At 42.4% G+C, this 15955-nt stretch overlaps 1 protein-coding gene across 3 annotated transcripts in view; it reads right to left on the bottom strand.

Moving 5' to 3' along the window:
• The window catches only part of LOC147718469 (uncharacterized), a 264056-nt gene that overhangs the window by 170207 nt on the left and 77894 nt on the right, over positions 1-15955 (bottom strand). For all 3 annotated transcript variants that reach the window (XM_086918391.1, XM_086918389.1, XM_086918390.1), the window contains exon 2: positions 11511-11550. In XM_086918391.1, coding sequence (XP_086774517.1) covers positions 11511-11550 — 40 coding nt within the window. The remainder of the gene's footprint in view (positions 1-11510; positions 11551-15955) is intronic.

The following is a 15955-nucleotide window of genomic DNA, read 5'->3' as shown; positions in this document are numbered from 1 at the left end:
CTCTCTCTAAACTCAACAAAAGCCACAGGACTCAACCACTGTGATGCGCCTTAACCGCCAGATGCTGTCAGTTGTATTATATTGTTTAGGTTAAAGTTAAAGGAAAAAATAAAATGACAAAGAGGGTAAAAAAGTAAACAGAATACTCTACAGAACCAAAAAGATAATATAACTTGAGCAGTCATGAAACTGCGCACGGGCTCTATTCTGCATGGATACTGGTGATCTGCATCCCCATATCATATGTAGGCAGGATGGACAGTGTAGGGTCGAGATGACCCCCATGGGCATGTCAGAGATGATGTATCAATACGGGGGCAGGGTGCAACAATGTTACATGTACAGGATATACCCAACCCTACCAAACTGTATTTGTAAAATCCGGTAATGCGTTGCCCATGCAGGGCGAACATATGGTAACATATGCTTTGAAAGGATTTGTACAATGATCCTGTTTTCTAATTGTCAATAAAAAAAATTGAGGATTGGTGGGATGTCCGAGTCAATTTGGGGATTTTTGGTGTCGTTTTTCTGAGTCGTATTAAGACTTGACCTTGTAAATGCTTCTTTTGTAACAAGTATTTCTTTTGGATGTTTCATTTATTAGCTGTTGAGGGGCCTGTTTTTCTCCATTGCTGGTCATCTGCAGGGAGTGACTCGCTACTGACTTGAGGGTAGAGATCAAACCAACAGGCGGACTTCTTTTTTGCAGATATTTTTACCAAGATAGGCTAGTACGTCAAACATAGTGGAAAGTGTCGATTTGTATGATGTACTCCGCATATTAGGATTAACGTGCGGGTGAGTGAGCAGTGTTTTCAATCAGTAAATCAATGTCCTGGTGATCAAAGTGAGTCTTCAGCTGTGGTGCAGTGTGGTGATTCTTCAGCTGTGTCCTCGGTTGCTTTGTGGAACACCCATTGGAAAGGGGATCTGACAATGGTAAACCTAGTTAACTACTAAAGATTTCAATCCAACTTGGGGACTAGTAGGTCTAGAAAAGATAGATCCTTTGCAGCACTTTGAAGTGTTGTAGTTCTGGACAAGAACTTTTCTGGCATCAAGGTCTCAAGATTTGAAACCACAAGATTTGTAACCCCCCCTCCCCCCCCCCCGCCCCCAATAGACTGAGGTCAACTTGGATGATTATTTCTGAATGTGTCTGATATTTAGTGCGCCCTGCCATGAAGGTTACTGGATGGATAGTAAAAAAACTCAAAAAACTCAACTGGACCACTTTGTTTGTGGCAAACGTTATTTATGCCTGCACATCAATATTCGAAGAAGAAAGTTTGGGTTAGATAGGGATTCTAATGTTTCTGTAGATGATCAATGCCAGTCAGCCCCTTAGCCCCCCCTCCACTGTATCTAACAATACTGAAAGATTTTGTGAGAAGCAGGTCCATAAGAGGTTGGGAATCCAGAGTGAACTACTTGCCAAAAAGCGCTTCAACACCTCATCAGGAGTAGTAAGCGCTATATAAATACAATTACAATCTTAAAGATGAGATTGAAGCCATGCAAGATGGCTGAAAGAACAGCTAGATTTGAGACTGCTGATCTGCAGTTCTGTAGTGCGTTGTTTAGGTGCTTTGTGAATAAAGAATAAGGAGCTAAACAGATGACACTTTTCTACAAGACAATGTATGTAGAGATCACTTGAAGAATTTTCAGAGTTTGCATGGTTCGTGAGGTCGTTGGTATGTGCAAAGGGACTGCATTTTCATAGGTTGGATGAGCGCTTACCCATGTGTAGGGCAATGACAGTGGCACAAACCCACCTACTTGGGAATTAAGTTACCAGTGGTATCTCATGATGTACATGGTGAAATATGACATGAACCTTTGAGCGTTTGTGGTTCCCGTGCACTCTAGTGGACTTGTCCATCACTGTTATTTTTCAATTTCATAAGGAACTTGATGGGGAGAATTTCAACTTATCTGTGGATATAGTGCATTTCTTCGCCTCGTTGAGTAGTGTACCAAAGTCTGCCTTCTGCAGGTTATCGTTTGATGCAGGAAGGCAATACAGGTGTAAAACTTTGTGTGGTTCATTATGCATGATCCATAAAAGACAGCTAGGTCTGAAGAGGTAAATGAGCATGGATATTTTAATGGGTATAGGCAAATGGTCAGCCATTAGATTAGCAGTGGTTGGTAGGGTAGCTGTAGATGTGCTGTTGGAAAAAGAAACATTTCTGCTGGCTTTGCCTTAGGAGATGGAGGGGTCATCAAGATTCAGATAGGTTGTGGGTTTAGACTAATACTTTCATCTGCCATATGACATGTATGTACATCATGGAGTTTCAAAATACTGTACTGCCGAACGTAGAGGGTGAGACATTGCAGAGCGAGGAGCGTAGGGGACTCAGGAAGACTCTAATGTCCCTGGATTGGAATGCTACACTTGGGGCTTTCGAGGCGGGTGGGGACATCGCATCTGATTCATCATCTACTCCCGGTTAGGATATACAGTGCTATACTCGGAATGCGTGAAGCTTCCCCTGTAGTTGGCGCCGACTTACACTCCGATAGGAGAGACCAGTTTTAGGTGCAGAGAATGGAGATCTTATGTATACCATGCTGTACATAGTCCCCGAAAGGTCTGTGTTGAGTCAATAACTGTGAATCAGCCGTGTTAAGTAGAGTCATGTACGGCAAATGTCGAATATGATTAAATACGAGTGCCGGGGGAAGGAGGGTAGGGGTGGGGGGAGTTTAGTATGAAAGAGTTGGAATATATAAAAAGAAAAATGTCTGATCATTGCATTAAATACTGTGGATATGTGGGGACCGCACGATGCGGAACTTTAACTATGTCAGATATACTGTATTGGTCCTTACCTACTTTACTAATAAAAAGATTTAAAAAAAATAATAAAATACTGTACTGCAGAACTGTAAACTGTATTTAAATTAGAGGTAAGAGTAATGTTTTGTATGAGAACGAATTTCAAGTACTTTCATCCATTGGGAGCATTTTGTGCTTTAATTTATTTATTTGTTTTATAGGCCCATCTTCTATACCCAGTGACTCAGATTCAGATGCACCTATAAACAAGACAGAGCACTTAGCATCAGGGTCGAACTGGCCTGTAAGGCAATCAGGTAGTGCCAAATGGGCTGGTCAGGTCAGTGTATTTTGGCTGTTTATGGCCCTGTTTTTTTTTTAACTTTATTTATCATTTTCCAAATAATCAAACAATGACGTACCTTTGGTTACATAGCATAACAAATTGTCGTTATCAAGGAGTTAAAGCGTGCATACACAATATATAATAATACATGGCATATTGTTTGGGTAAATATCACACATTGAGATTTATCAATAGAGGGACATGTAGGACATGTGTCACAAAGAGGGGGAATGGAAATCATGAGTCAACCAGCTATAAAGGAAAGGGACCATATGTGTCCATAATTATAATACGTCCTGTATGTAATGTCATGATAACCAAAAAAAGCCCCGGATGTACATTTTGATAACCACATGGCTCCTCAGCCCACACCCACAGGAACAATTTGACTGTCTAGTTGAGACTGACGGTCAGGAGCGATATGGGCCCCAAATATCAGTAGGTCTAGACGAGCAAGGAACCATAGTAGAGTATTCCACACAATTAATATTGCAAAAAGCCATACTCCTGAGCCACGACTTCAATCTCAGTGGCCTTCTATCGCACCATAGTAGTGCAATTTCCCGCTTTGCCAGCATGAATCCCAATGCAGCAAGTCTACGAAGACTGCGAGGGAAGTTGGAGACATAGCCCAATAGTGCAATTTCTGGGGTGGGGATCAAGTTGATGCCTAGGATGTCACTGAAAGTGCGGTGTACCTGTGACCAATAATCATGCAGGAGGGGACAAGTCCAGGAAAGGTGGGCAAAATCAGCAAAGGGGGCTCTACACTTCGGGCAGTGATGTGGACGGCTAGGGTCAATTCTATGTGACCGCGCTGGGGTGTGGTATAGCCTTCGGAAAAATTTGAAATGGATACGTTTATGTCTGCTGTTCAAAGAAACTTCTTTCATAGATTTGCAGCACCAGTCCCATTGAGCATCTGTTATAGTCTTCCCCAGATCGCCCTCCCAGGCAGCGTGAACTTTAGCATCCAGAGTGGGGATTGAGACGCTGCATAGCTTGTACAATTTAGAAACCATGTGTGCCCCTGATGTGTGTTGAATGAGAAACGTAAGTGGGGGAACAGAGTCGGGAGCCAGTGGAAATGTAGGGAACGTAGCTCGCAACATGGACCGTAGTCTGGTCAATACAAAGGAGTCCATAAATGAGCAATCCGTGAAACGGGGGTCTTCAGATGTAGAGAAGGCGTGGCCCTCCGGAAACAGGTCACCAATGGTGCGAATGTGGAATTTGTCCAGTGTATTTTTAACTACCAATTCCCCGGTAATCGGGAACCATTAAGCATTGGGCAAAGGGAGGGCCGGTGAATATAACGGTTCCAGGCCAAGAAGCCTGCGAAGTCTTTCCCAGGCCCAGCAGGTGGACGAAACAGTCTGTATGTCTCGTGGGTCACGGGGGAAGCCACTCGGCAAAACTGTAGAAAGAAGTCCCGGGAGGACTAAATCTGCCTCAGGTCTTAAATACAAGATGCGGGCATCAGGGTGAAACCAGGAGTGCGCGTAAGAACACTGTGCAATTAAAAAATAAAGATAAAAATCGGGAACGGCAAATCCACCACTTTCATATGAGAGAATCAAAACGCGCCATGTGACCCGTGGATTTTTGTCCCCCCAAACTTAGCGCAATAGCAGGGAGCGTAGCTGGGGGAAAAAAACCTTGGTGAGAGGTATCGGAATATTATTAAAAAGATATAAAAAACGAGGGAGAACTATCATTTTTATTATGGCAATACGTCCCGCCATAGAGAGAGGGAGACTAATCCATCTCTCAATTTGGCTCTCTAATAATGCAACAGCACTTCCATAATTCAGCCTAACGATGGCGGCGGTATCTAGATGAACATGGATACCCAAATATTTAACAGAGTCGCGACTCCACTCAAGGGGGAAAGCGCTGTTCCATGCAGACGTGCTGGGGGTAAGTAGGAAAATCACCGATTTGTGCCAATTAAAGCGGAGACCAGAAAATTTGCCAAATCGAATTATTTCCAAAATGAGTGGTTCAAGATTGATGTGAGGCATTCTGACATCTAAGATAGTGTCATCCACATACAGAGAAATGAGAAGAGGACCCGTGCAAAACTGGAGCCCTCTGTGTAAGTGTTTTTCCTGAAAATGGCGGACTAGGGGATCCATGGCTAGGATAAAAAGGAGCAGGGATAGGGGACAGCCCTGTCTGGTGCCCCGCAACAAGGAAAACAGCTCAGTGATTGTGCCGTTAAGGCGTAACCTGGCATTATGTGCCGTATATAACAGTGAAACCGTGGAGACAAAGCATTCTGGCATGCCCATGCGCCTCATTATGGACAGAAAGAAGGGCCACTCCAAGGAGTCAAACGCCTTCTCAGCGTCAAGAAGAATCGCGGCCGCAGGAGTGCAGCGGTCTATTCGATGAAGAACAGCAAAGATGGTCCTCAGGTGCAAAGAAGTGGAGCAGTGTGGTACAAAACCCCGACTGTGCCGGGGATATGATAGCCTCCATTATTAATGAAAGCCGAAAGGCAATCACCTTCGCTAAAATCTTATAGTCTAGGTTTAATAAAGAGAGAGGTCTGTATGAGCTGCAGAATTTAGGGTCCCTACCGGCTTGGGAAGAAGGATAATTACTGCTTCTCTGAGTGTCTGAGGCAGACAACCCGATTCAAGAGCCTCTGCATAGACTTCCACTAGTCGCGGGACCAATGTCTCCTTGTAGGCCTTATAGAAGTCGGCAGAAAAGCCATCTAGTCCCGGCGCTGAGGAGCCCCTTAGCGCATCTATAGCGTCGGCAATGCTATCTGGAGGGATGGGCACAGAAAGGAAGTCCTGCATGTGTTTTTCCAGGTAAACTATGGCGATCTCGTTGAGGTAGTTGCCCGATCTCCCAGATCGCCTGATAGTGTGGATGTATATAAAGTTTTGTAGTATGACAGGAAGGTGTTGCAAATGTCTGGGGTGGAGCGCAGAAGATCGCCCTGCGGACCCTCAAGGTCAGTGATATGTGATACGGGGGGCGAAGCAGCTGTGCCAATAGCCAACCAGGTCTGTCGCCCTCCCCGTACTGTCGTGCTACAAATTGTTTGGTCAGGAACTTCAGCTCCCTGTCTGCCTCATCTCTGAATTGCACCATCAAGGACAGACGTCTTGCCTCTTTCTCACTCGAGGGGTTCAATAGTAGTTCCCTATCCAGAGCAGTGATGTCTTTTTCAAGACGTGATAACGAGGAACGTATGTCCCTCAGCACGCCAACATGTTTTGCAATACAAACCCCGCGAATGTATGCTTTGAATCCCTCCCAAAGAACCGCCCAAGAGTCCACAGACCCTGTGTTGAGGTCAAAATAGTCCTCTACGGCTTGCCGGATTTCTTCGGTAAATACAGGGTCAGATAGTGCTATCCCCGGAAACTGCCACTGTCGCTCATATCCACCCAATCTGGGGACCCTTAATTGAAGGACTATTAGAGAGTGGTCCGATAGAGTACGGTGGAGCGTGAGGAGGTTATCTATCCAGCCAGCCACCCCAGGAGAAATGAGCCAATAGTCAATTCTGGACCATGTATTGTGAAACCCGGAGTGATCGGTATAATCAGGGGAATGAGGTTGTAGTCTCTCCTCGATATCAATCAAGGAGAGGTGTTTGCATATGTCAAGCAGAACCGGGCGTGATCTAGGTTTAGTGTCCGGAGAAGAGGACATGCTGTCCCTAGTGGGACTCGTCAATAAATTTAAGTCGCCTCCTATAACTAATAAACCAGATTCGAGCGTTAGCGCACTTGTAAGTCCTGGAATAAGGACGGGGAGTTGGCGTTGGGTCAATAGATCCCTACCAACGTGAGTTTGTGTCCCATTAGCGTCCCAGTGACTATAAAGTAGCGGCCCTCTGCGTCGGTCATGGTGTCAGAAAGAGCAAATGGGACTCGCTTGTGTATAAGTATGGCCACACCCCTGGAATATCTGCTGTAATTAGAAAAGAAACGATGTGTGCCCCAACAACTGGCCACCCGAGAGGAGTCTGAAGAGGACAGATGCGTTTCCTGTAAAAAAGCAACATCGAAATTGTGTCTATTGATGTAGTTGATGATTTGTTTGCATTTTTTTGTATTATTCAACCTCCGAACATTCCATGAAAGCAACGTAAGTCCGGATGCCCCGGGGTGACGGCCTAACTTGGCCATGCGAGTGTGGATATCAAAAGTAATCTAAAGCGCACGTTACTCCAACTCATGCTATATGCATAAGAAGCAATGCAACCAACATATTTGAGAAAAAACAAAACAAAACACACCCACCTCCCGCCACCCAGCCTCATGCCAACCCCTAAGAGGCAAACCCAATGAACACCTATAGCGTAACATCGTGAGGTGTGTGACACTGACAGAATAAATGAGCAATAAACAATTCCGAAAAACCCACAAAAGTCAAATCATCAAAGGCATCCGCCATGGGGGGCAGCAACGCCTCAACGGTCAGGCCAAGGTATATGTCAAATTACGAATGAAGATCTGGACTGGCCTGGGAATCGTCGTGCACAGAATAAAGCGAGCCAGAAGCCCAAGCTGCGCCTGACCCCTGTTTCTTATAGTTCTGGAAAAACTTCTGCGCCTTGAGGCCCTGTTTAATGGTCTGCTGGGCAGGTTTTTGCTTTTCATTTCCCTAATATTAAAATAAACATTGCCTGCGGCAAGCTCAAATATATGTATCCTTCTATAACTCGCAAAACACTTATACAGCGTAACTTTACAAGTTCAAAACTGCCTATTTTCCAAACATAGGTCACTTTTTTAGCTATCTTGTTCACTATCATGGTGGGAAGGGCACTTTTATTTTGGTGCCTGGGCCTATTTTCTTTCCTAACTCCGACCATGCTTGCATCAACAGTCTTCGATCCCAAAAGGAAAATGGGGATCAAGTTTTAAATGACAGAGTTGATATCCTTTTATCACAAAGAACTTTCTAAAGCCCGCCCCCGTCTTTGACCATTCCTGAACTACATATCATCCTAACAGCAGACAAACCCAAAGGACTACTTGGGAGTGGTAGCATTTGTGAGACAAAGCTTAAAGAACAATTAGTTCATCCTCGTCAGACGGCTGTCATTGTGCACTTATCACTAAAGATGGAGCGGGTCATTACTGCAGAAAGCACAAATGACAACACCCTCAAGAGGGAAGGAGACCATCTGATCTCATTCGATTCGGAATGGGTAAAAACAGGGAAACATACAACTACACACCCAAGTCAAATTACATCAATTTCAAAGTTCTGACCTAGCAACATCTATTATGATGGATCATGGAAGAAAGGAGCATTTTCCAACTAAGGAGTTACACTGAATGGTACGCGGGAATAACAATATCACACAGGAATCCGTCAATGTATCCAGCCCTTTAAACACCTTCAGTAGGAAATGTAACAATTTCAACTCCTAGCTCGGAGTTGAACTAGGGTTGATATGATGTTGGGTCAGGAAGGCAGAAAGCACATGGCAGAAGGAACCACACGGGACCCATGTGATAAAACCCTGTCTGAAGGGAGAGCGAACAGCTAACTAAAAAGCTATTAATAGAGCAAAACACAGACTTTCTTTATACGAAAATTAGTGAAGTTAAAAAATCTAAAATCTCACTGGCCTCTTCTGCATAAATGCAATTTTGATAAGCCAAAAAAGCTGGTGTCTGACTGTGAATACTTGCTTTCACTCAAAAGTATGGCCTTTCAACAAAACGTATCCCACCTTTAGAGAACTAGATGAAACAACCTTGTCATAAATTTTAATTCAAAGAAATCTACTTGGAGGAGACTGTGGTTCTCATAAAATCTACTAAACCCACTTCAGTCCTGGTGAACCCTGTGCCGCAAGGGATATCAAAGAAGTTCACAGATATAACACTCCATTCTTTCAAGATATCATAAATTGTTCACATCAGGCTGTAGACAGTTCAGAGGCCTGGGCGGAAGCGTGCATCATGCCTTTATTGACAAATCTACCCCTTGACAGGCCTTGCCTGAAAAACTACTGGACCATCTAACACGCTCCCAGGTTGCTAAAATTAATTGATAGAACTGCGGTGTTACTGCCTTGGAACTTTGCCAATGCCAATAATATCCATGGCAAACAATTAACCTGGGTTCCAACCCCACAAGGGAAACGAAATAGCCTTGCCGGATTTGCATTGTAGACTCAATTAATCCAATCTAAGCTTCAAGATTTTTCTGCAGTTTTTGATGTATCACATCATAACATACTATGAAATATGGTGAGGAGGCAGGACAAAAGATAAGAGACTGCTGGCATATACCGGAGCATTTTCTTTGTATCAGGAAGGCAAGAGCGGCTGTAGGTTCTGAGAAAACAGAAAGTCTTACAGTGAAGAATATGGTTCCAAGAGCTCCAATTTGCCTCCCATACCCTTTACCCTGTAAATACAATCTCTGCATCAAAACCTGAGGGTCTTAATGTGGGGCTTCCCACTTATGCTGATGATTCTTCTATTATATTTCATTTGTTCTAGTTGTAGATCAAAGAAAGGTTTAAGAGGTTTTTGATAAGGGGACGGGTAGATTGTAACTTGTAAAACCTGAATGCAGCTAAGACCCAATTCTTAGGCACTGATATTAACCACTGGCTGAAACTGAACAGAGAATGCTATATATAGAGGACAGAGAATGCTATACATTAATTAAGAAAACAAAATCCCTCCTATCAGAGTTGGATTGAGCTGCTGTAGCAAAAGCAATCATTGGCTCTAACCAATAAAGCCAATACAAAACTCTTCAGGCTGTTTGTTCACAGTGAGGTAGACAAATCAGTATTTTACATATGCCTATTGAGATATGCCTATTTTTCAAAGGTTTTAAGAAAACTCCAATGGGTGCTGGTGGTGCCCATGTGAAATTTAAAATCCTTGTGCTGACACCTAATGTCAATCGTAGTATTGTTCTCTTAACCTTGCAATGAAATGTATGTTTTACATTCAAGGAAGGGTTTTAAGGTAGGTGGACAGAAAATTGCCTGTGTTTACTGAGTGTAAGGAAAAAGGCCAGACGAAGGAAACTTCCTTTGATCACTTAGTCGACTAGGCAAATGCTCCAAGACAGCACAAGGAGGTAATTAAGTCCTCCTTTAGGCCAGAAAATGAGTTAAGACTATACTGTTGCATTATCATGATGCCCTACTGCGCTTTACGGTCCTTTTTAGCCATTTCTTGATTTTTAACAATAAATATTTATGATTGGTTTTTTGTAGTAACTGTGCTAGGTTTAAGGGTTAGTCTTTTCTGTCTGCGCGCCAAAACTGCTGTATATGATAACATCTTATTGCAGAAGCCTGTGGCATAGTGTCCACTGGTTTGGCATTACACTGCCTGAGTTAGAAGGGCATTTGGGGGCTTGTCAACATGATATAGTGGAATAGTCGTGTGCAAGAGGGAATCACAGTCATCGTCTACAGTCATGACTAAATGAGATTTGTTTTTTATGCTTGAAAAATGTTTCAAACTGATACAACTTTTTGTCGCACAAAAAGGACCATGAGTTTACCATGGTCATATAAATGGAAGAAAAGCTGAGCGTCCTTCATTGTGACTGCAGTGACTAAGAGGGTTCAGCCACATAGAACCTTAGAAGAAAGTAATTATTCAATACATGGGAAGAAAACAAAGCACAATCTGGTAGTTTAGGTCTGTCCCAGCACTTTTAAAAACCTAACTGTAGTCGGTTTTCTCTTCTTTCTGCCCATCTCATCAATGCCCCACCTGAAGTTAAGATCACAATTCTTCTATGTCTCCATGTTATTTTTCTGAAACTCAAAGGTGGCCAACCGGCGACACATGCCTCTCAGCAAAATCCACAAATAATAAAGAATGATATCTATAGCTCAATTACTAATCTAGAGAAATATAGTTTCACAAAAGAAGGATATCCTTATGGCAGAGGAAAAGTGGCAATGAAACAACCCAAAATCACCCACCTGAAGCCATTTTAATTGCTACAGTAAAAATTAAGATATGAGTGAAATATTAAATGAGCCAGCTCTTGTCTAGGCAACAGCATTCTCGAGCAGACTCCTCTAAACCTTGTTCCGCTCATGAAGGGGCACTGTAATTGCCTGTATTTGAATGAAAGTTGGAATTTTTCATGTCTCCTCAAGACCTTTGCTGTATAGAAAAAAAAACATGTTTCTCTGACTTTTAACCAACATTTCTCAGAAATGTCATGAACTTGAAAACAATCCTCATTGGGTAGAATTTGGAAAAACATGGGCATGCCTATAATTCGACAACCTACATGCTTTCCAAGTGCTATCACAATACACGTGTCATCAGGTTCCTGTGCATTATAGCCTGTTCTCATATCAATGTACGTTAAAAAATAGCATCTTTAGAATCTTACCTGGACATTGGTCCTTCTCCACGTTTAGCAGTAGGGTCATCTGAAAATAATACAATCTCATTTTAGACTGGGAAATATTTCCGGATGAGGTCAAAGAGAACAGATGTCATTATGAGCTGTATGGGAGCGAAAACAAAACCAATTTACCATTTGTCCTAAATTGCACCAAGGGCACCTGGTCTCTGTAATAAAGAACACTTAAGGTACCTGAACTGACACCAATATCAAGTGATCGCAAGAAATGTTTTACTTTGGAAATGGGACTCTCAACATGGCTGCCAACTTGGATAAAGTTTTTATTTTTATTTTAAACAGCTCTTTAGGTTTAGAGTAGTACGTTCATATGTCTTATGACATGTATGTACAGTTTGGAGTTTCAAAATGCTGTGATTGACTGTATTATCAATCTCATTTATCTGCCTCCCTCTTCTTGTGTTTGTCCCTTCTCTGGAATGACTGTTTACAATCCTTATGACTTGACTGACTCGTATCCATCCACTGCCCACATTTAGGGTACTACTTTTTCTTTTTCATTCAGCCCTTCACAAGAGTGCATGCACTTTCTAGCTCTCTCCCTTGGTGCTCCTTCCCCCCTTTTTGGGGTATGGCTGATGAGCAGATTTTACGGGTTGCTTTTGTTATATCTCCTGCACAAAGTCTCTTATGGCGCATTGTGAAGGGCCATCTGCTGCAATCACGCAGCTGATGTCTAAGGCAGAAGATGTTCTTCGCATGACACTTCTGGAGGTCTATAAATCTGCTCCCTGGACTACTACAGAGGAACAAAAAGGTTGAAACATGCAGAAAGTAAATTATGCTTTGGCTAGGGTTTTTCTTTACATGGACACCTCCTTGTCATTTTTAAATTCGGCTCCGAGTTCCTGTATGAAAGTGTTTGGAAAACAAAACATGCCATTTACACAAAGACTGAAAATATTTATCCAGGTATTTTGACATATTTTTCTTTTACCCTTTAAAACTATACTCTACAGATACTGGCAAAGTCAACATCTCAGCACTCACATTTTAAAGCCAAGACCTATTGACTTTGCCAATGATTGTTCGTTTTCCTTTCAACACTCCCTGAGTGTGCGCATATTTTTTTAGCCTTCTTCCCCGTGTGCTGCTGCAGCCCCAAAAAACTGCTGCCGTGTGTTGTTCCCTCATTCTTCCCACTCCTCTCTTTCTTTTCTATAATTTTTTAGTGGCTATTCCATGTGCCTCAGTTACTCTCTCGCCTCCCCCCACTCCATGTAACTTTCTGTCACCTGCATCCCAACCCTCTCCTCCACTGCTCCACATATCCCTTGCATAATTTTAATTTTGTGAAAATTGTATCATTTTTTTTTTTTGAGGACCCGGCAGCTGCCATTTGCTGCGGGGGTTGCTCTACTAAAGAATGTGTTTTTCTTATTTACCAATTCAAATGGCATCCACCATTTTGGATCGGTAAATAAAACACACAAAATGTTGCCCAAATCATTCCCTAAGTGCATGTATGGTCACACAATCATGCTCACACATCATCACACATCATCACACATGCCCACAGTTAGAAAATGATGTGGTTGTAGCGGCTGCGTCATCACTCCTTTTTTTGTTGCTATTTTGGTTTAGTAAATACAAAAATAAATTGTGGTGTAAAAGCACCATCTGCACGGCATCTGAAAAATCACTGGCACAGTCAATAGGTCAATAAGACAAGGCCTATTTGCTTTGCCCATAGTTGTTCGGTTATTGGTACCACATTCTGCTCTATGGCAAGCCTAATCCAATATGCCAGATTTAAAAGAAAATAAACTTCTTCATAATCAGTCCCTGTCCACCACCAACAGAATGTCTGAAAGAAGTTCCCTATAATCAAATATAAATATTAACACAGAATAATATTACTATTTATTAGAAGATATATTTAGTTTGCATTTTAACAGCAGCATGCGAACAAAGAACAGTTATTAGTTCTTGGCAGACTTGTTGAACTAACTAAAGTGAATTCCCTATCTAGGATACACTACTCACCCAACTTCAATTGATGAAACCCTTTTTTTCATCCTTGCACAAAAACCAGAATAGCAAATGATTCCACTGATTCAAAGCTCAAATTAAACTGCATCGCATTAGAGGGCCGGGTGACACAGGAGATTTCCTAACAAACTCAATTCTAGAGCTGCCACAGATGTGGCAACTAACACAACCACTTTTCTAATGAGCTTTCTAAGGAACGTTCTGTGAAGCTACAAATAATATGCACCTGTGGGGCCTGGAACGATACCTAAAAGAAGCCTATATTGTTTAATGGATTTAATACAGTTGATTGGAATTAACAGGTTAACAAAGGGGAGGAAACACACTGAAATCACTCCAAAGACATTGTTCAAATGGTGTTTAACTAATATGCTATACATATATTCATAACACATTTGCAATCATGGGCTAATAGTTATGTTGTATTGGTTTATTAGTCAAATATAAACACAATTTACATACTTTCAAGCTTTGTAAGCTAGCAAGAGAAAAACAAAGCTGCCACAGGACCCAATTATGGGAAATGTCAACATCTGCCAAACACTCTATTCCTAAACCGATACTGAATTACCAGGCGGTTGCTCAGTCAACTTAACATTCTAAGGATCTCCCTCATCCCCATGTACCCTCTGCTGGTATTGGCACACTCGATCTCCCTCCACTTCCCTCGGAGTCACAGACATCAGGCTCAACCATCTTGTTCTACCTCCAGCCCACAGCGGCTCTATCTGCCCTACTTTGACCATTGCAGTGGAGCCTAACCCTTCTGCTACCCTCCCCTATGTTTACACACAGTAGTTAATCCCCTCCAATGGCCTGCCCTCTTTGCTGCCCAGTGCTCCTTGGGTTCCATATCTACATGTATATATGTTAGAAATCACCTTTTATCAGGTTTGCTAGTCCTAGATTCCTTCAACACCATCACCTCTGATAGGTCTTCTCCATGGTAATTGCTTTGCGAATGTGATTCACAGTAGTGTGGGAACTGCTCATTGAGAGATTCAGTGTTCAATTACATTTGCATTTTGTTCTCTATCAAAAAGGGAATTTCGCTTAAATCTTCTGATTATAATACACGCTTAATATGTACAGCTCAAGTTGTTGTAGCAGTGCCACTGCCATTCCATCTAGCACTGGAAGGTCCAGACACATTAAAGGTAGTTGAAACAATCTTACTTCCAGTCAGTTTGTGCACTCAGTCCACCACATGAGCCTTCTGCAGATCCACAAAATGTATGAGCGTGCAATCCTGTCAGAGTTAAAACCCCGTCTTACTAGGATGCTTTCAAAGAAACTTTTGCCCAGGTGTGCTCATATAACCCACTTGTGGTTCCAAGTAAATTACAGCACATGCTGAAATCCTTACAATGTTTGACAGATCACGTCTGAAGAACCAGTCGAACACAGACGGGAAACCTACAAGGCATGCTAACAGAGGCCACTTTTAGCAACTGGGTCAAAGGAATATCCACCAAGCAGTCTGTCCTAGTTCCTGATTTCAAACGCGGGAAATCATTCCCATGTCAGCCACAGTTCCAGCTTGTTAAACGAGGATTTAGAACACATAACTCCCTTGATAGTAACCAGACATTGACCTGAAATCGGTTGAGGTCCTAACTCTTTGGAACATAAGGATAGATTATTTTCTTGTAGATACTGCGGAGAATTTTCCACCAGACACATAAAAATGGCACAGACTTTTAAATGTAGCTCTGGTTTCCACTTAGGATCACTACACATCACAGTGTCTCTTGGTCACATGGCCTTCACGTGAGAAGCAGATTGCCTGTGGACACAAATCCCACTTCCCTTGCCAATCCACCACTTAAAATGAACCTCAGTCTTCTTACTCATGAGTTAAATTCAAATCTTGTTCACAGAAAAATTGACTTTTGCAGAAGTGTTAGCCTTTGCACCAATGATGTATGTCACAAAAGAATATGACTGATGTTTTGTGGCATTAGGTTGCAATCAACATTATTTCATCATACCGTCAATACTGTGAAGAAGGTCAGAGTATTGGCTGTGATCTTCAACTACCCTGACCAGAACTGTGTACTATCAGAGGAAGACAGGAAAGAATACTTCAGCCACTCCATAGTCTGACAGATCACATTACAAATGACACTATCATCAATGGTGGCATCACCTTAACACTGACGTTATCAATTACATCACTATCAGAGTATAATTTCTTTGTTTGGATCTATTTTATTAATGAAGTTAAGTGGTGCTGCTTCTCGCTATTAATATTGTGAGGGCAGGAATATTGTATTTCAAGCGCAAGTTTTGCTTTGCATGTTGTGGCAGGACAAGCAACAATTAAGGAGGCCGGACGAAGGGTGGGTGCAAGAAACAACAGAATGCGCTAGGGTGTTGGAGGGATGGTGCATGCAAAACAACGGAATGTGAGAAAGGGT

Source organism: Lissotriton vulgaris, chromosome 4_1, assembly GCF_964263255.1.
Source record: "Lissotriton vulgaris chromosome 4_1, aLisVul1.2, whole genome shotgun sequence".
Taxonomy (NCBI): domain Eukaryota; kingdom Metazoa; phylum Chordata; class Amphibia; order Caudata; family Salamandridae; genus Lissotriton; species Lissotriton vulgaris.
The sequence above is the reverse complement of the archived record's forward strand: the minus strand, read 5'-3'. Positions and strand labels throughout refer to the sequence as shown.